The 21987-nt window shown below is 39.1% G+C and overlaps 2 protein-coding genes across 2 annotated transcripts in view; both read left to right on the plus strand.

The window, feature by feature from the left end:
* The first annotated feature begins 3432 nt into the window (after nt 1-3432).
* LOC306828302 (claudin-19-like) lies at nt 3433-6048 on the plus strand. The gene is made up of 4 exons (XM_079350688.1): nt 3433-3782; nt 4224-4388; nt 5038-5116; nt 5227-6048. Exons 1-4 carry the CDS (start codon nt 3581-3583, stop codon nt 5393-5395), a joined length of 615 nt encoding a protein of 204 aa, XP_079206814.1. The 5' UTR covers nt 3433-3580; the 3' UTR covers nt 5396-6048.
* Nucleotides 6049-8713: 2665 nt separating this feature from the next.
* p3h2 (prolyl 3-hydroxylase 2) overlaps nt 8714-21987 on the plus strand; it is a 47411-nt gene continuing 34137 nt past the window's right edge. Inside the window, exon 1 of the mRNA XM_079350352.1 lies at nt 8714-9398. Coding sequence (XP_079206478.1) covers nt 8982-9398 — 417 coding nt within the window. The 5' untranslated portion in view covers nt 8714-8981. The remainder of the gene's footprint in view (nt 9399-21987) is intronic.

The raw sequence follows: 21987 nt of genomic DNA on the forward strand, positions 1-21987 counted from the left end.
ATCTTTTCTTGTTATTATGTGCTGATTAGCAGGGATCATTTGGGGATTTTGCCTTTTTCCCTATTTTCAGAAGTTTCAAATCTGGATGAAAAGGATTACGGTATGTCTTTGTGAGCTGCAATTGCTTTTTAAATAACAAACACAACTTAACTGGCTTATGCTGATATTTATTACGCTGAAAATGCAGCAAACTGATAGGCAAACTGATGGGCTGATTGACTCATATACATACTGTACCGATATATGAAGGTTGAGGTCAGTCCATATGGCATTTGACTTGTTTCTGTTTTGTTTTTAAATGTATATCATTCTGCAATCTGTTCCCTGCTAATTAGTTTCAATCAGAGACTCCAAAGCAATGTCAAACATGTTGCTGTTGTGTCTTTTTTTCTGTTATTGTGTTATTTCATTTAACAAGGACAAATGCAATGAACATTGCTTTATATGTAAAATACAAAGTAGATGCTATGCATACAGGTTTCTAGCCGTGGCTAAATTGCAACCCCTGTCCCAATAAACACATTCCACTCTACATGACTGTCTATCGGGGATGAGTGTATCTGATGATTAGGCATCAGAATCATCGTCATGTTGAGAACACACAGCTCCCAGCCCTCGCCCCCCTCCGCCACACACACACACACACACACACACACACACACACACACACACACACACACACAGTTTTTAATTCTCACAATAAAATCATTAATGTCCCACATCCCAGATCAATTTGTACACTCACACAATTTGTTATGACCATTTCTCCTTTTCCATGATTTTTGTGCTGAGGGTGAAATTTTTTTTCTTTTTTTGGCAGCTAAAAGGGAAGTTCGAGTGCCTCGTTTATTTTTGGTATTGAATTTCAACATAATGCCCACGACATAATACATCAAGATGACGATGCAAAGTGCCATTGACTAAGGCAAAACACTTTACTTTAAATGTGGCACAAAACAGGTTTCAAATAGTCCAACTTTATGACTTTGTGAAGACTTATAATGGATATCCCCTAAATGTGTTACTAAAGAGTTTTCACATAGTTTAGAGTTCAGCTGATTGAAAGAGTAAGGATTATTTGAATTTGTAAATTTCATTCATCAACTAAACAATACAATTAAATACAAACGTACCTTTGGGACATTTGGGATAAATAACTGACTGCAGAAATTGCATGTGATATTCAAATAACAGCAGAGACAAGATCATTTTCAATACAATGTAAGAACATGAAAGTACTGGTCCTGGTTGTTATTAGAGTGTTTGAAAATGATATATAGCGAGACAATGTTGACCTGAGTTTTAAGTCTCATCTTTTGGCTCTGTCGTGGCCTAGCATGCTGACTCAACGTTCATGTATAATTTCCTTAAACTTTTCATAACTGTCTCCTCTTTCTCTGAAATGGCTATGAATAACTTTTGTTTTAGGACCACCTGTTCCTCTCAGAACACATACCAGCACCTTTGATATGTATTGTTCAGCACATATACAGTACACATATAGATATCTTAATCATGATGTTCTAACAAAATCCTCCCAGTATATGTGACTCTATTATTTCCCATGTAAGGGAGGGAACCTTTGTCACCTATGACTTAAAGGCCACTTACAGACAGCACGTGGGAGGAGAGGATCAGCGATGACCGATGAGTTACTCTGGCCATGAGCAAAAGCTTATTTTACATATCATGGTTTGACCCTTTTTACTGTGTTTTTAGCCAATTTATTTGAGAGATGGTATATTTTTCCTCACAAAAACCAAAATTCACAGGAAATTTGTAAACTTTTCCTGATGTTGTAAGTAACTACCTGGTTCAGCTGCGGTGTGCAAACCTAGACAGGAATTCCTTGAAAATACAGTCTAACCTGAGCAAAATCTGAAGTAACACTAAACAATGAGTGTGAAGAAAAAGATTTTTTCAAAACACTGGTTATGTGGGAAATACCTAACATCAACAGCTTTACACATATTCAGAAGGGAGCTCAGATTTGAATTGGGTCAAATATTTTGATGGTTTATTTCAGGAAAGGGTGGTCGCTGATCCAATCTAAGAGACGAATGCTGAGTGTTTACAAACTGGCACCCGCTACACCAAATATGGTCACATCAGTTGGTAATTGTCTGGGTAAAAATGAACACTGTTCACATTCAAACAAGCTTGTTGTCATTAATTGCTGCAGAAAAAATGACAATTGAGCATGTGATGCCTCTCTTCTTTGAGTTAATGGACGACTATTTTACTGGTATATTAGCTATTTTCTTTCGTTATATTTGACCTATAAATGAACAGATGTGGTTGGATTTTTTTTTTTTAGAGAGTTGTCCTGGATTAAGTTACTGATGCTACTGTATGTTTCAATTTTCCCTTATTACCTTCACATCCTATTAATATTATTGCAGAAGTATAATTCAGTTGTGATTTATTATAATGTATGAAGTGATTTGTATATGTCACACACACACATCATTGCATTGCAGATTAAGTTGCAACTTTATTAAGCTTCTTCATAATTGTTCATGTACATACAATGTGCACAATTTAATAATCAAAAATAAAAAAAGATATGTAAGTAAGAATACAACCACAAATTTATTTTGTATTTTTTACTGGGTTTTTTTAGGTTATATGAGGTCATAATATGTGTTGTTCGAGACAGCTGGGTCCCCTTACAGGCTGCCTCTTTGGGCAGTAATAAACAAGAGAAAAACAAGTTGCAAGTTGGCCTAACTGATCTTTTAAGCCTGACGTTCATTTTCTTTCTTTGAACTTCTCTGGAAATTTAAAGCCAGATGTGATACAAAATAGATTATTGCAATCGATGCTTAGACCTGTAACACAGCCACTGATAGCCCAGAAATGTTTTGATGCCCGACGTGGTAAAAATGGAGCAAATGGACACGATAAGAGACTCTTCATTACAAACTTGGGAGTAACTCGTTGGTAGCCTATACTGTACTAATTGGCGTGTTGAAAATGTTCAAATGTACGTTTTTAAAGAAGATCAAGATCAGAAATTACACCTGGAGATTTTTCAAGTTTATGAATTAAAGTCAAATCCGGTGTCACATTAATTTCTAAAACTGTGTAAGGTTGGATTAAAACCATTAAAGCTAAACAAAAAGTGGACACCACGATGTGTTTGTACAATAGACTCTTGAGGGAGGATGCATGAAGCCTCTGGTCAATCAGCCTATATATGACAGAACAGATTATTATATAGTAACTATTATGGTGTCATGTCGGCATTTTCCTCTTCAGAATCATCCCCTTGTTTACTAGAATCGGTATATTACGAATATAACTTACAAGAAACGCATCTCTCCTGTATCAGCTGCAGGTGGAGTAGCTACCTCCCCAATGCGTCACGCGTCCTAGACTTTAAATAGAGGCTGCAGCAGAGCATATATAAATAACGGTCCAAGACATCAGACATCACAGACATCACTCGGATCGATAAATCATTTGTTCAGCAACGTCTGCTCACCTTTAGATTTTCATCCCGGTCAGTTTTAAACTAAATTCTCTGACTTTTATTTTCAATTTTTTTGAACTTTCCCGCTCTGCATATTTGGACACGATGGCCAGCTCGGGACTGCAGCTGCTCGGTTTCCTCCTATCCCTAGTCGGTCTCGCTGCCACGGTCGCCGCTACTTTAATGGTTGAATGGAAAAAGCAGTATCAGGGAAAGACACACCGCATCTACGAAGGCTTGTGGATGAGCTGCAGCGGCAACGAGAGAACAACCTGTGAATTCCACCAGTCCCTCCTCAAGCTTCCAAGTATGTTGTTTTTTTGTTTTTGTTTTTTATCACATATGCATCAGCTCAGAAAGCCAGACACTGCCTGTTGAGATACCTTCCACTGATGATAAGTTGCTAATATTAGCCAGAAGTGCCTCTTTGTTGTGTTAACCCTGTGGATTGGCCTCACCTGACGTCATTGCATGTGTCTGAGGTATTGTCACAAGGTCATGTTATATTCTTGGTGAGTATTCTTTCAGTATTTTATCTTATGCATTATTTTAATTTTCTTTTCTTAGGTTTTCTTTTCTGTTCAAACCCATATGATACATAAAGACTGCAATTCCCTTTTTCTTTGCAGTTTTTAAAAACATTTTTTTTACAGTACTCTGTTTACTATGATTCCTTACAGTACTGTAAAGATTACTGCAATTTTAAACAGTGCTATGCTGTTTGCTGTGATTCCTTATTATCCTCTAGCCGAGGTCCAGGCTACCAGGGCTGTGATGCTGCTCAGCATATTGCTCTCTGTTGTGGCTGTGCTGGTCTCCACTGTGGGGATGAAGTGCACACACTTCATGGATGGAAGGCCTGAAAGCAAGTCCACCACAACCATGGTTGGAGGAATTCTGTTCATTCTTGCAGGTGTGTTAAGTGGCAGTCACACGTTTTAATATATGATAAGATAATTTGTCCAATGACATTTCTTCATTGTCTATCTTTTCTAAAATCGGAATCTTAAATAAATCAGGATAGTATGATAAATATTTAAATTGCCCTTTTGAGCTCATTGGGCCTAGCTAATGAGGGCAAAAACTAATTGCATTCCAAAAGACAAACAATGTTAAAAAGATAAACCAGAAGGCAACCACAGAACTACAAGAAAGCAGAAATTACATCTTAAAATAATAAGTAAAAGTTCTAATAATACCATCAATAGGTCTGTGGAATCACTTAAAATAATGCAGTACCTGTGTTAAAGTATGACAATCAACCAGGACCAATTGAAAACAGTAGTTTACTGTGATGGACTAACACATCAAGGTTGAAAGACTACAAAACATCTGGTAGGAAAAAGAGCCAAATGTTTGTGATGAGCCAGAACAAGATATGCAGTAAAATTAATGTTCTTCATCATTCATTTAATTTTCTTTGTCCTCCATCTTCCTCATTTCAATTAAAGTAATCACAGCTTGAACCAATAATCAAACTGCAGAATGAAAAAAAAAAACATAACATAGTTGAATAAATGAGCATGTTTGTGTTGAACCTTTTGATTCATTTCATTATTCAGGTTTATTGTCCCTGGCCATAACTTCCTGGTATGTCAGCATGATTGTTCAGACCTCCCAAGTATCCCACCACCTGGAAAGGTATAAACCACACAAACAAACAAAAACAAAATGATACATTAGCAGTTATTCTGTGAATCATAGTGTCTGTAAATGTGCGTCCATGTAAATACGTACGTGTATCTCCACAGCTTCGAGTTTGGTAAGGCGGTCTTTGTCAGCTGGGCTGGAAGCCTCCTTACGATGGCTGGTGGTGCTTTCTTGAGCTGTCGGAGGTGCTCTGGGTCCACGTCGACTGAGTCGAATAGTGTAAACCACCTCCTCCCAACAGGCAGTAACTCCAAATGCAACTATGTCTAGAGGATAGCCCAACATAAGGCAAGGAGAGGCCTTAGAGTAGCAGTGATTTTACAAACTTGAGCAGTATGCAAGGCTGTATATATGATGATGAACTAACCCAGTGCAGTATTACTGAATACTACATTCTGTACCCCGAGGCAGGAGCCAGCATCAGGTCTGTACACAAAACCAGACTGTATGTAGACACTCTGAATCCCATTTTTATTTGCTTTTTTAAATTTCTTTTTGTTTATAAGTCCATTTACATAAATACATTCATACAAAAATGGTAAAGGATTATAATTTTAATTTACTTCGCAGTCAGTGTTCATTTTAGTTCCTTGTTTAAGGTTCAATGACTTCTTACAAATGACTTTCTAACATAACGTTTTTAAATAATCAGTTCAGCTTGTTTCATTGAAGTGGAGACAGAGAGTTTTGAAGCTCGACTTCAACATTTTTGTATTGTGTTTTCCTTTAAATACATCCCATTTACCTCTTTTAGTTCACACTACTGTTGATTGATCTTTTCATATCAATATATGAGTACATCTCCATGTTTTCTCAAAATATTTTCATGTAATTTGTTTTTTATGTTGTGTGTCAATTCTGTCAGAGTACAACGAAATCCCATGTATATTTAAAAAAAATAAACAAACTTGTTTTATTTTCAATTTTTTTTAAACTTAATTTTGGTAGCTCAGTTTTCTGTTTATTATATTTGACATCAGGCTTTATTAAAGGCAAAGTATTTAGAACTTTATAGTACAGAAAAACAGTAAAACGCAGTCTTAAATCCCAATTTTACAAAAGTAAAACAATTTAATGTCAAATATTCTACTGAAATACAACTTATGAATAATATAATGTTATAAGTCTGTAAAATAAACACAAAATGAATATATGCTCTAAAAGACTAGAGGGATGAAGTGGAATAACTCAAGTAAAAGTAGCACTTAGTTGTACAACAGTAACAGTATTTATTAACATGTCCTATTACTCTGCACAGCTGGTGAGATCTTTGTGAGACACTAAAAGACCTCTCTGTTTGATGAATGCCATCAAAGGAGAGCGAGAAAACAAACCACCAATTTGAATGAGTCTGTGTGATGTAATGAAGCATGTCAGAAAATCAACTATTTGCCATTATTTTTCCTCAACCTCCCTTAAGTGTCAAGTTAAATTAATTGATTTAATGTAAAGTTCAGAAGAGATTTAGAAAATTGCCAAGATTGACGGAACCCTTGTCAGAGCTGTTGTATTTGATTTAAAACTACAGACTGAATAAGACTGCTGTTTGTTGTCAAAGTGGATCCCGTTGTCCTAAAAAGCAATTTGCTCCAGTAATTAGAGGCTTTCCTGACATTGAAACAGCTTCCTTCCTCTCATATCTACTGTTATTTTACCCTCTAAACACTGCATTTACTGGCATCTGTTATCACTGTTTCTACCACGGTTAACTCTGATAAGAGAATCAATTAGAAAAAGTTTTAGAAATTCAGTAAAACCCCAGATGTGAGTCACTGTAGTTGGGAGATAAAGGATGGAAAAAAGTATTGAAAAATAACAGTAATCTGTTGATGAGCAACAAAGTTCCTGGAAGTGACTAATAATCATTTCTTGACATCGGTCACATTATTTTTAAGAAGGACACAAAGGACGTGACATCTACAAAATGAGAACTGAACATGTTGAAACATAAAAATACACTTTAACATTATGACATAGTATTTCTCACACAAACCCAAAAATAGGACTTGACTAATGTTGCCAAGCAATGCTCCAGTTTCACCACACAGAACTGAAAGTGTGTTGTGGAAATTAAGTCCTGTTTTGTTAACATTAATTGATCTTGATAATAGATATAAATAGAAGAGGATATACAGTTAAATGTTCCGGCAGGGCCAGCTGTTATCAGGGTTTTCCTAAAACATCAAGCTAGACAAAAACAGCTTCAAACTACTGGACTAAATGACCCCATTCTCCAGTTTAAACCAAACAAAAATCAGTAGGCTGTGTTGTCCTCAGAAGGATGTAAACTAATGAGGAGGACTGACTCACTGCAGCCTGGAGCTTTAAACACTTCCTGAACATCTAAAGGAGAATCAAAAGTAAAATAACAAGATGCAAGATGGATGTTTGGTGTAGGCAACAATGTAAAATACCATGTGGAAAAAAATGTATTCTGTCAAATGCTCAATAATTTTTTTCTACAAATGTGACCTTTTTTGATAGTGAATGCAATGGGACCTGTGTCCTCCTTAGTTTATTATTTGTTTGCATCTGAATGAAGTGGACCTTAAAACATTTGCTTCTTAAAGTCATCTGTTGCTCGACCTTGTTTTTACCTTTCAAGTTGGGTTTATATGCCCTTTACAAGTATCTCTTACAGACTATCAATTCAAAAAGTATCGAAGAAAAAAAGTTTGGTGTCTAAGAAGGCAAGGCAAGTTTCAACCAGTTTTTATGATGTATTGCCATTGTATTCACCAACACATTCTTCCTACTTTGTCAAGTTCTTACACAGGCCTATGTTTAGGACTTTGTGAAGGAAAACCAAACATCTTTCGGAGTCTATTATCTATAATATAAGAAAGTGTTTAATGCTTTTCTTCCATGTTGAATATTGCGGGAGGAATATGTCCTCAAGATAAAAAAAAGGGGGCGTCTGCCCTCTAGTGGCTCTCTGTCAGTTTAGTGAGTACATTTGAAAAGGCTTTTCCTTAACATGACAATATTTTTACACGTATAGCTCAATTAAACGAGAGGCTTGTGTAAGCCAACGTTTTCTTAAGGATGTGTAAGTAAATTGTTTATTAATTCAAGATTAAATATCTGTTTCTGGCAGGGTAAGGATTGAACCCTGAGAAGGGAAAATGCCTCCAGAGGGAGACAACCCCCTTTAAATAGATTGTTAAAGCGTTTCACAAACACTCATTCAACTCAAAATACAAGCAGCCTTCCTAACAGTCAGTGTTTCCTTTTGTAACATGTCTGAGGCAACTCAAATATCTACCTGCCCTTCACGAGAACTGTGCACTTTTTTTTGTTTAACTTTAGCCTTTAATGTTCAACATGTTTTATTTTTTGTCGCTTTTGCTAAACAGAGACATGCCATTTCACTTCACTCATCCGGGAAAGGAAACAACTCTTCCTCTGTGCAAAGTAGACGCAGACGCATTTTCAAACTGATCTCAAGAATCTACATTGCTTTTAAAAAAAAATCACGTCGTTCCACTTATTTTTTCCGTGTGGTGAAATAGGCTATAGGAAAGTAAAATTATTATTACACTGTTAGTGCCACCCACGAGTTAAGACATCTTAAAGGACCCCTGCGGCGCCCCTCGCGCCTGCTCCAGCAGCCTGTAGCAGCGCACGATGTGATGTGTTCTGCCCATTCATCTCCTGGAGGAGGGGAGGAGTTAGTGGAGCAAGAGAGGGGTCACAACAACAAAATGTGTGTCCCCGACTGAAGCAACATTATTTCCGTTCTGGTCCTTCTACGTCCTGAGAATCACGGAGGAGTTTCAATGGACTCCAACACAAGCCTGTTGTCGTGACTGACAGCTGTTGTGTCTGTTCACCGTCTGAACCTAACGAGCAGAGGATGGATGGAAACTTTTCCCCGGCTGCTATTTTCTCAGTCGTCTTGCTGACTCTGGCGTTTTCATCCTCTCGGGCTTTTTTGGAGCCGTATGACCTTTTATACAACAACGCAGTGCAGGCGTTCTCCGACAGTGAGTATGAGAACGTGGTGCTTTACATGGAGGGAGCGCTCAGCAGCTACACTGAAGTCCGCCGCACCAGAGTCCGATGTCGGCTGAGGTGCCAGGACCAGCATCCGTTTGATGGGACCTTCGCCGACCTGCGCTTCTTCGACGTTGTCCTCCGGAGAGCAGCGTGTATGAACTCTTGCATCGAGGAGAAACTCGGCTCGCAGTCTTTGCATAAAGTCAGCGAAGATGTAGTGCAGGACTTCCAAAGGAGGATCCCATACAACTATCTCCAACTGGCTTATCAGAAGGTAGGGGAGAGGGTCTTCAGGTCAACCTCATAACAGTCTCTTCTGTAATGAAGAAGGATTTGGGCCAAAAAGTGCAGTTCTGACTTCTTATTTCTAAATTCTGACTTTAGACTCTGAATTCTAAGAAAAAGTCTCAATTTTAAGACGTTTCTGCATTGGCCCTAATCCTCTTCCGTCCTGCTGAGCTTCATATTACCTGCTGCATTCTTCAACATGCTGCTGCTGCTCAGTAACATGATGCAGAGTGATGAGGTCGACTTCAGAGGATTTCAAAGATGCTCCACAGCACTCGTGTAAGCTGGATAAGCCAATAGAAAACTAATGTGTTCTTTTATATTTTCATAGAACTCAACACTTGTTATAGAGCAGCTGTGGCTCAGAGTTTATCCTAATTAAGATTATTGCTAAGTAAAGTCTTTAGCCCTGGAAGCAGCAGCACAAATTGAGATATACGTCTGTGGACAAGTATCACACACACATCAAAAACTGTGTTGTTGATATTAGATGTATGTACAGGTTGATCAAGGCTATGCAGCCCAATTACAGCACTTCAGCTCTGAATACGTCTGTGCACTTGCCTCAGTCCTTTGTTTACAACCCCACGTTGTACTTTATGAATCCCCTGAGTGCAGTTTTATTTTAGAACAAATGTTTGTGGGTTTTTCCATTAAGGCGGAACTGACTCTTAACTTTCTCTTTCTTCCGTCATCCCACATCCAGAGACTGCATTACTCAACATCAACTTAACAACGACAGATAAAATTCAGTATGCTTGTGCAGTGTTGTGCACAAGCCTAGTTGTGTTTTCACATAAGAAATATTCTTTATTCATTTCACATTCATAGTATAGTTTCCAGGACAGCATTTCCCATGGAGTCCATCTTTTGGCTGGCACGATGTTGAGAACTAGGCGTGGGAACAATAGAAGAGACAGAAAAAAGCAAAGGGATGGAAACAAAGTGCTTATTCAGACTCTTTGCTCTAATTGTTCCCCATGGATTGCACAGTTTTATGTTGTGTGTCCGCCTTATTGCAGGAATATTGCCAGCAGTTTTGTTTCTGAACTATCTAAAGCCTTTGAGAAACAACCATTTGATGGTGGGGCTTTACTCTTCCACATTTAGCTATAATGCCCTCCAGCTTTTTGTTATAAAGGACTTCCGATAGATGAAAAGAGTGGAGACTTTGGCTTTACAAACACTTCAACATGCAGACACACAATAAGATTTGTGACTGCTCACAATGATACAATGACCTCTGCAGGGTCAACTACGGGACACTTGAGGGGACGGATACTGGCAGTTGCAGTAGCTTGACTTGTAGCTTTTATACAGCAGAGAGCAAGTGTTAGTATTATGAGAGTTAAATCATGCTCAGGCTGAATCTGATTAACCTTTGGCTTTAACGAATGAGAGAGCGACAGTTGAACCTGTTTGGAGCTCAGTAAGAAAGCTGGCACCTTCTGCTCACATAAACCTGAAACCCAGTCAACTTCCACCGCGACTGACTGCAGATCAGCTCCAAATACCTCGGTGGTGACACACAGCCTCGGCTGCTCAGAAGTGGACTGAAGGTAATCTGCCCCATCACTGTCTGGTTTCTCCGTTTTTCTCTGAATCAGCAGAAAAAAAAAACTAAAAGCCGATGTGATCCTTTCACATAAGTGCATGCTCCTGTCTAGACGTGGGTAAAGAAACAGCATGACACACAGAACCTTGCATAGCTGTAAAAAAAAAAAATAATGCCAATGTTTCTCAAACATCTGTTTAGGAGGAAAAAAGTGGAACTTTGTATTTTATTCTCTCAGTATGAAGCACAAACTCGTGTATTTCAGCCTCCTGTGGGTTCATGTTTGTCTCCAAGTGTGTTGACGTCTTCATGAAGTGAGTACATGGCAGCACATCAAAGCTAAAAAGCTCTGATATTCATCTTACCACAGTTAAAGAGAGGCAGAGCTGGAGCGCTCCTATTAGCCTGGCAGATCAGAGCCGTCAGTGTGTACTTGTGCAGATTAGCACCTGAATCGTGTGTGTTTGGGTGTGTGGACACCCTCACGTGTGTCAGTATGGGGGTACTTGGTGTTTGTAAAAATAAATAACATTCCTGCAGTATTTAACATTCCGGCGTCACACACCCTCCTGACAGCCTCTGGCATAATTCAGTCTTTAGGCTTCACAGTCACAAACTGTTCTCCGCCTCCAGGCTGCTGCGTACGTCCCCATCTCACCCATCGCAAAGCCAGGCAAATATTTTATTTTCCTGTTGTGGTCTGTTTGCTTTTCTAAAAAAAAGAGAGACACATCAGCTTTTTTCAGGTATTAAAGAGACAGGCCTGTTGAGCTGTTATTGGACTGGATCCTGTGGCCTCTGGTGAGCTCTGCCCATAGGCCATCACTACTCTCAATACAGTCCCAACCAAAGGTTCTGAACCTCCCTCAGGGGCCCGAAAGAGATCACATCTCAAATCACTGTCTTCACAGCTCTTCCAAGAAGTGACAGAGAGAGGGCTAATTTCTCTTAGGTTTCTTTTTGAATCTTATTGAATTGAATATGAAACGAATCTGTAATTTTATGAGCCATAACAAGAACATTTAAGTCTTAAAAAGATGGTTCTATAAGAAGTGGAGCCACTGTTGTTTTATTGTAATTTAATTAGAGGCACTTTTGCACATAGTTGTACGTTTCCCAATTCTCTTTAGCAAGTGAAGTTTTAGGGAGCAAACAAACATTCAGTACTATACATCCTTCAGAATCTGAAGACTTTCAATAGAAATTGAGTTTTTTCAGAATTTTCAGAATGTAACTTGATTAAACCTTTTTTCCCCTTTTTTTTGTCAGTGCTATAGATACATTCGACGAGGAGGCTCTCTGATGAGTTAATCAAATACACCTGTCTGGTGAATTGAAACACATAACTCAATAACCATCCCTTCGGCATTTTATTATGAGAACGTCCCTGTGTCTCTCAGCACGATATTAAAAGTTGACATTAGGTCAAAGACAATCTCTGAGGCCTGCTGATGTTGTGACCCTCGCTGGAATGTTCTCTCTTTATTCATGATTCCTCTGTGGACACGATGGTTTGATTAAAACACCAGCAGCTGAAAGTGTCTACAGTAAATTCTCTACTTTACCACAGAGGACCACGTGGTCTGATGAAGTCCTCTGCCTTTGTGCAGGTGTACATTTGTGTGACGGGTCAAATGATCACAATGTTTTGTTGCATTAGAAAAGTGACAAAGATATTCTTCAGTGTTGGGGAATATGTCTGTTTCAGCTCTGACAACCCAACTTGCACAGCTTGAACTTGAGTGAGGATTTTTTTTGTTTTTTATTTTACAGGGACAATGCATATTAAAAAAAAAACAAAAACAAAAACATTTCAGTAAGTATGCCAGAGTTAGCCAAAAGGCTAATTTTCATCTGCTGTGCCTGACCAGATCTTACAAAAGGCTCCCTGGAAGATCAAAACAAATTCGAAGATCGTTAAAAAGCTACAAATAGAAATAAAGTGGCAGTATTTAAGCAGACAGATCAGAAGTGAAAACAAGAAGAAGCATTTGGTTAAGAATAAAAAGTATAACATGTAGGACAGACGTGGAGCAGCATTGAGAATGTTGGATGTTGTTAAAATGTGAGTAGAGACAAAGATCTTTCCCCACAGAGATGATGGCATTGAGTGTTTGTGAACTGAATAGGAATCACTGACGATGCTTTGGTCATGCAGCTGATAAAAGGAATTAAAGACTGCGAGGTTTCTCTTTGTGATTGGTTAAAGAAAGCAGTAACTGTTTTTTTATGAATCCACAGGGCCATTTAACAGAATCTTTAAAGTGACTGGAGGTTTAGAGGGTGACCAGATGTATAGCAAAAGTTAATGGCAGTCATAACTGTTTCTCCACTGTTTTTTCTATAATGTTGCCCAAAACCAGAAACGTGTGTTTTAGTGAAATGGTCCAGGACATAACTACAACAGAACGTTTTAACCCCTTTAATTTTTGTACTGTTTAAACATAGTGAGAGTCAGCAATTTCATTTAACACCTTGACCTCTGAATTTGTTTCCAAGTATTAAAACATTTTTTTTTTTTTTAATTTTCTGCTTTCAAGTAGATGCTAAATGAAGTTGAGAACGTTTATTTGAAAATAGCACATAAATAGCACATCAAACGGATGTTGTTCTGTCTCCGACGGGTCCTATGACAAACTAATGCTTGCAAAAGGTTCCTAGGTATTTATTGAAAGTGCATCAAGTCAGTGGAGGAATACGGACGCTATTTTGGCTGCATTTGGAGCGGAAATGGTTTGATGCAAATTTGCGACAACGGGCGTCATGGGGTCAAAAGTGCTTGTTGTTAGATGTTTCTTATTTTGGACAGTTTTGGGCAGTCTTTGTGCTACGCTAAGCTAACCAGCTTCCTAACAGACATAAAAGCGGGATCATCTGGATGTGTAACACTCAAGGTGAATTGATGTGTTTAAAAAAAGTTCAAACTATTCCTTTTATGTACGCTTATTTATTATTTTTACTTTGTCTCTTTTCATAACCAGCCATTTACCGTTTATCTGAGAGCAGTAGCAGTGAACTGTGTAGTATTTCATTTACTCTTTAGTAACAAATCATTTTCAACCCTTTTTTCTCTTCTTGTTTCTTTCCTTTACTTGCTGCTTAGCGAAAGTAACGAGACTAAACTGGTTTAGACTCAATAATTTGTCTTCTCTTATTTAGATTATCTTGAACATCTTTACCTTGTTTTACACAGACCAACATTTTTAAATTAGATTTAAGATTGTTATTAAGAGAGACTATCTTTACTGTCTTTTAATATCTGTCAGTGCTTTGCTTTGCCCAGGCAGCAACGCAGTGCAGCACTCAGGCTTGTGCCCAAAAACTTCTGCATGAATGGATTTGAGTGGATAACAGACCACAGGAATGTGGGGGCACGCCATGTCGCAACACACCAATATTGTTCTCAGCCTGATTAATGATTAAGCATCTGCAGGAGAGGAGGAGGCAGGAGGCTGGCAATGGATCCCTTCTGTAGTAGTTTTAAAGCTGAGATGTCAACAGCAGCAGGTTGTGGGAGGGAGTCGGACTTGGTCTCGTGGTCTTTTTGTAAAGTCCTGGCAAAACAGAACGGCAGACCGGAAAGAAGCTGGATCTGTTCAGATGAAGCTTCATCTCTTGATTAACTGAGATCCATCCCAGTGACTGCATTTTGACCAGAATGCTTTCCCGATTTAAGGAAGTTCGCAATATCTCTTGTGACAATCGGGAGGATTTGGACCAAAATTCACTGTTTCGACCCAACCAGCTGGAGAGCAGCATGAAGATATGTGTGTATACGTGGATGTCTGTGTTTCAGTAACTGAAGGGTTGACAGCAAGGACAGTTGCTGCTTTCACAGATTCATTGTGTGTGTACTAGCCATACATTCTAGTTGTGTGTGTATTAGTCTTTGTTTTTGGTTTTTATCAGTCCAGCCAACGACTCCTGGGTGACTGCATTGTGAAATCAGGGCATGCATGGAAAAACTCGAGTTTGCCAGGCATCTGTTCAGCTTCACTAGTACTGACTTGACTATTTGTTGGTTCCTGCGGCGCTACAAGCACACAAAACACTTCAGTCACATTATCTTCACTACAGACAGACACACCAGGTCAGTTTTTGCCTTTCATAGAACAATTATAGATAGAACAAATTAGATTCATAGAACAATTAGAAAGCAGGAACAGATTATTTCTGAGTCAAGTCAAGTGTAGTGCTCATTTAATATAGAGTACACAGACAAAGTAGAAATGTGTTTGCATTAATTTGTCCCTTGCCGACTTTCCGAGAAGTCTACTTGAGACAGTTTTAAGGATTTACAGACAGAACCTCTATTTAAAAAAAGCTTGTTTTAGACTATGCATGTGTTTTTTACTTATTTATACAGCCAGGGTGTGTCATTTACTGTAGTCCCCCTGTTAAAACAGCAGAGGTGTAAAGGGCCAGTGTACTGTTAATTTTGTCTTTACCAGAATGTTTGTTCACAGGGAGCCAGCAGCTAGTCCAGGATCTATTCTGAATGTTTTAGTGTCCCGGCTCGGACAGAAACTGTTGGAACCAGATTAGGTCGATCTTTTAGTCAGCACAAAGAGAAAACCTTCTTCAGGTTCTCTCAGGTATCCCGTATCCCTCCCACAGCTTGATGGGCAAAAACCTGAGCTATAAATTGTGCTAATGTCTCGGGTTACTTCTCTCCTCAGCCAATCATTTCTCACAGTGGAGAGCTGTGGGTTACATGTTGGGAACCACATAGAGGGCAGGAGGAGGCAAATGTGTCATGGAAAACAGAAAGTGACTTTCTTTCAGTGAGTCTTCTCCTCTAAAGTTTAAATATGAAGACGTTTTTTATCCTTCTGTCCTCAAACATTGACTGTTTACAACACACTGTATGGATTCATAAATATTTCCTCTCTGACGGCAAGAAGTTAAGATGTTTTATTGGTGAAATACTGAAGTCTTCTGTGGCATAATGTTGAAAGAGTTTGGAATGTGAATGCTATACTGGAGTCCTAGCAAAGATACTTTTCAGAGCCACAACAGGCTCACATGTCCCCTTCACCCTTTTCCTCTGGTAACTGAGCTGATCTTTTGATACATGGGCGAACAGTACTTTTGTCTCCCAGCCCTGATCTGAGATGTAATGTTAGACATGGCTCTGATCCATTGTGTAAAGCTGTCTGGTTACAAAGAATATACAATTATATTAGCTGTTGTTTTGGCTAAAGTTTGGTCCTCAAGTTGATGTTGTTTATTTTGACAATGGCTTTATTATTTATTTATTTTTTTCATATTTTCTTCTGTTTTCTGTTTTTCAGCAATAATGTAATAATGACCTGTCACACACCACCACAACAAACGTATACAGACATCTGTGGTAGATAACCCTTGATAAGCACTACTATATGTTGGGATCATGGTTGACTGGAAGAGTTCAGCTACGAGGCATTGCCCATGATTATTGGTACTTATATACAATGAATGGGACAGAGCTGAGCCTTCAGTTTAGCTGAAAACATCTTTTGATTTATTAATAAGTTGATCATATGAACCCTTTCAAATACCACATTTTCAATGTGAATTGATTGATTTAACGGAACGAGCATTTCTGGTCCTGGGAAACTTTAACATGCATTGTTTTTTAAGCAATCATTTGATTAATTGAGAAAAACATCTCTTAAAAGCCCAAAACAGATAATCCTAAGAAATGAATCACTCACTTAAACGCATATCCCTCCTTTACGGAGCATCGGGCATTGACCACAATCCACCAGAGTAATCTTATGAAATTGGTAAATGCTGTTACATTTGGTGGATGTATTGCCCACATTAGTATAGTCTCTTAAATACAGCGTCAGCACACGAGCTGCAGATGAAAACGAGCTGTTCTGGTTAAATCTGATGAATTTTATGTTGCATCATATGGTGTCATAAACTTGTATTTTCCCCACATAATGACTGATGAAGTCAATGGTTTGTGCAGTATCCTCCAGTATTCCGCAGAAAAGAGAGTCATTCATATTTTGGGGCAGTTTGTTTGACTTTCTGACCCCACAGCTGCTTCCTGTAAAATTCCATTAGAAGTGTTGATTGTTTATCCAGGCCTGCTCTGCTGTCGTCAGCCTGCAGGAAGATGGTCCCCTGTGAAATGAAAGCTTATGTGGCAATGCTTATGTGTGCATGCTAATCACAAGATATCTTAGATCCAAAGGTTTCCATAAACTTTGCAGTACAGATGTCTATATTTCACACCTCGAGACGCTGCACATCACCTAGTGATGTTTGACAGCTGGCATCAAGAAGAGAATCTAATTTGCACACTCCCTCTGTCTGCCAAAGAATAATTAATCTTAGCAGTGCACGTAACTCCAGGATTTCCAACCGTTATCCCCTGCCGCTCTCTGACCTTCTTATCTTTATCGTCAGATCTCGGCATCATCTCTCCCACAGAGGTTATCCCCTGCAGGGAAAACGGGTAGTATTACACCTTTTTAGATGACAAGAGAAAGGAGTTGTCATGGTGGTTTCACGTTGACCTGATCCTTGGCCAAGACTGAACCTGCAGCTTCCTCAAATCTGAGTGACTTGCAGCTAATAGCGGTGCTAAACAGCGTTGGGCACAAGGAGCCACAGACAGGCCAGACTGCTGTATCGAAGTCATGTGACAACAATGGGAGAAAATAAGGAATTGGCAATAAAAGTAAAGTTTATTTCCTGCTGCGCTTCAGCCATCTTTTATCAATTAGAGGTCTTTCTTTGTGTATCTGGTAAGGAGAGCATGAGGTCATTATTATTATACTTCTGGTCTGAAATGATTGGATTAGCAGTTTATCAGCTTATGTCCACAGCATTTGTTATTTCTTTTGTTGTTATTTCTAGAGCAGCTTTATAGCCTCCTTAAGCCTCCTTTACACCATCGTCCACACTGCATAAATGTAACCCAGCTCAATGTCCTTAAAGAGCTTTTGCGTTTAATGGGATTTTCTCTGAGCAGCAGCAGAAGTGTATCATCTGTGACATGTTAAAGTGAGGTCACTTTGTGTTATCTTCATTGTCTTGGACTGACTGCTTTTTAAGATACGCCGAAGTGATTAACCGTTCAGACATTTGGACTGAAGAAGTGACTCAGGATTAAAAGTCCTCAACAGCGCAAGCGTCCAACTATTTGCTTTTGACTGACAAAGACTCTTTTCTAATGAGGTCTTTGATCTTTACTAAATCTCATAGTTTATATCTGACTGAGCTGCAATATGCATTGAATACAGCCAACAGCTAGTTCATTATTAGTAACTATCAATTGTGAATATAAAATTGATAATAGTCATGTAAGAGAGATGTCCTAGCTTTGCTAACCCAATGCTATTATCCTGTCAGGTGATTAAAATGCTTTAACAAGACTTTTAAGAACTATTTATCCAAAATATAGAAAGTACCTTTCTCAAAGTTTCATTTGTGCACACAGTGGCGTCAGACTGTATGTTGTGATTTAAAGTGGTTCATTCAGAATTGAACACATCACATCACATTTCGGCGATAACAATTGGTGTATTCACTTAGGCTTTTCTTAAATTAAGAAATACAACTTGAGACATTCAGCATGATGTAAAATGATGAACTTATCAAACAGTTTCTGAACTCCCAAAAGTCAGGTCCAAGTTGTGGTTTATTGTTTTACTCGCTTGAAACAGCTGGCTCTTGCTTAAGGCGAGCATATTTGTTCAGCTCAGCGAGCCAATTTAGTAATAAGTCATGAAAATGAAGATTTGGAAGCTCAATACAATTTTGGACGACCATGATGTCAGCCAGTGGGGGAGCCCCCGCATAGAATGTAAACCTTTTGACTCCCGCGGTGAGTTAGGAAGAAAACAACCTCGGCACGATGTATTACCCTGTGACCACATGCCATCAATAAAGGGGGAAGGCATCAGTCTTCTTGGATGCCTACACGCAGGAGTAATTGTTTAACAGAGCAATACAGGATTATAAACACTTCCTGCTGCTACAATCATAAACAATATGACATCGCCAAGGCCAGAGACCCTTTGCTGTTCACAAACTGTTTGGTGTTCTCGCAGAGGGTATCCGATGTTCTCCTGAATACGTCTGCTTTGTGTAATGGTATGTCATGTCCTTGAAGCTCTCCTAGCTCTGTCTCTGATTTTTTTTAAGTTGTTACAGTTATGGAGTCACAAACAGTGGGATGGTAAATGTATTGAAGAGTTCAGATCATGCAAAAAATGAAAAAAAAAAAAAAAATGGAGGTAGTTCTTTGTTGTCCACAATCTTTATTTTCATTTTTGTCTCAAGTGTTGTGTGATGAGACTTGACTGCCAAAATCCAGACATAGAATATAATCCAGAATATAAATCATGCTGGCCTCACAACAAATATTTTGCAATCGTTGAGAGGAAAAACAATTTGGATTCGAATAGAAATGCCATTTGAATAAGATCGGCCGTGTCTTAGAAACTGAGTAGTCAGCGTCCTGCTGTGATGGCTCTGGTTTATAAGAATTTGATTGAAACAGGATCACCTTCTTTTAATGTTGTCTGCTATGAACATCTTTACATAGACAGTCAAATAGAGATGAGAGGCTTCTTCATTTAGAAAGCTGAATAGTTGGGGAGCTTCACAGAGGTATTTACAGAATGTGTGAGCCCCCTGTAAGGCTGTCCTGCACTGTCCTGACAAAGACTTTGAACTCCTGCCATCAGACCACTGCTGGCAGCTGCTATCTATACGGCTATAAATACTTCTCAACTTGGGCAATTTTTATTAGTATGTGCTTCTCTTTACACGCTCATTTTGTTTTTATTTGTTGATTCTACATTCAAGTAAAGTGTATTGTATTCTCTCTTGTCCAATCACATCGTTTTATGGGTTATCATATATGTTAAACTTCAAAGATGGCCTGCATTTTCAATTCCATTAACATTTCAATCATTTATCAGTCAGACGGCAGTGTCACTTGAAATGATTTCAAGACCTCTTAGAGCTTTTGAGTTATCCATCCTGATAAATATGCCAATGGAAAACGGTTGTGTGAATATCTGTGTGTTCAACTTAACCTTAAAGTGGTGCAGCAGATTTCTAGATTAAGAGGACATGTACTGAGACGGGGTGTACATCTTTTGTGAACACTTTTTGTCCTTTGCTGTGGCTGTGATGGAGGAGTAGAGGATGGACTCCATGATGGCAGTGTGGAAGTGCACCCGTCATGCTCTTCGGCTGGTTAAACTTCTTCAGCTGCCTCAGGAAGTACACCCTCTGCTGTCCTTTCTTGATGAGGGAGGTGACGTTCAGCTCCCACTTGAGGTGGTTCCCAGGAAGGTGGAAAGTGGGTGGGTCTGCGTTTTTCCTGAAGGGCAGAACCATCTCCACCGTCTTCAGAGCGTTAAGCTCTGGGTTGTTGTCGCTGCACCAAGGTGACGAGATGGTCAGAGATGAGTCCAATGAGGGTGATGTCGTCTGGGAACATGAGGAGCTTGACAGAAGGTGCAGCTGTTCGTGTACAGGAGGAAGAGCAGAGGAGAACGAACGCAGCCTTAAGGGGAGCCAGTGCTGATGGGCCTGCTATCTGAGACATTATTCCACAGCTTCACTTGCTGTCTCCTGTCAGACAGGAAGTCTGCGATCCACCTGCAGGTGGAGTCAGGCACGTTCAGCTGAGGGAGCTTGTCCTGGATAAATCTAACGCTTAACTGATGTAATAACCATAAGTAGTTAAACGGCCTCCTCTCTTCATCACTGATACTGAGTTGCAACATGTATAGCTCCTTTTGCTTCCTCTGGAGTGTACAGTTGTCCATAAAAAGGCTAAAGTGCTGACTTCAAATCCAAAGGACTGACGTATTTCCATTTGTGCTGCTTTACAGACAAACCTCAAACTTATAAAGTAAGGACCAAATATCTGAATAGGTCTGTGCATGGAAGTTAAAGTGGTCTCAGTTAATTATAGGTGCTAGTTCTAAGTATATCCCACATGTTTAGGGCACATGTTTGCCACAGTGGGATGTGTTGAGTTCCTTTGCCTCATAAACTTTGTATTGTAATTAACTAAATTCCTTTCTGTAACGGTGGCTCACACAAACACAACCTCATCTCATTTTAGATGTCGGCTGAGGAAAAGTGTCAAGGAATGCCTGCTGCCCCTTTTCAGACTTACTCCCGCACTGAAAGAGCTACTTATTAATGGAGCCCATCACAGGAGCTCACCTTGTGGGCTGGTTTCTAAGCAGCAGCGGGGATACAAACAGATTCAATGACAGGCCGGCTGCTCTGTGGGTTGGTGGCCAGAAGCATCTCTTCATCTGAGAGGAATTTCAACATGGTTTGGACAGAAAGATGAATATTGAGGATAGTGTCATCAGGCAGAAATGAGTTATTCCCAAAGAGAGTCTGTAATACAGTAGAGACCTAGATGTGAAGTAGGGTAAGGAGACTTTCTGTACAGTAGGACCATTGTAGCACTGTACAGAAAATGAGCCATGACATCATGTAGATGTTGGACAGCTCTCCTTTGTTAATACAGTTTTGAGATGGAAAATAGTACGACGGGTTATTAAGCGTAATGTTTGGAATTTGCTTTGCAGTGAAGTAGTTTCTTTACTTCTCGCAATAATAAAATAAAAAGCAAAGTATAAAAAATGTTAATAAAATCCAATTAACCTTTTTACCTCCTGTTCTCAGGGATGTTCCCAGGCGACTTGACCGCAGACAGTTTCAAGTACATTTAAATTCAGTGTGATTAGGGCTTGGAATCTGTTGATGTCCTTTAAATTTAAATGTTGAATCTTGAGGTCACGATTCAATTCAGAATCAGTTTTTGATTTGAAACGATTCTGGATTCTTCCGGATGTGCTCCAGTCATCTGTGAGACTGGAAGATTTGTGTTGCTTCTCTATTTGGCATTCTACTGAGTGAAAGAGTTAGCCTTAGCACTTAGCAGGAAGTGACTAATTGGCTAAAAAAATGTTTTTTTAAAAAGTTAATAATCTATTTAAATTCTCAGAGGAGAAGAATCTCTTTTACATATATCTATTTT

This window comes from Symphodus melops (assembly GCF_947650265.1).
Source record: "Symphodus melops genome assembly, chromosome: 8".
Taxonomy (NCBI): Eukaryota; Metazoa; Chordata; class Actinopteri; order Labriformes; family Labridae; genus Symphodus; species Symphodus melops.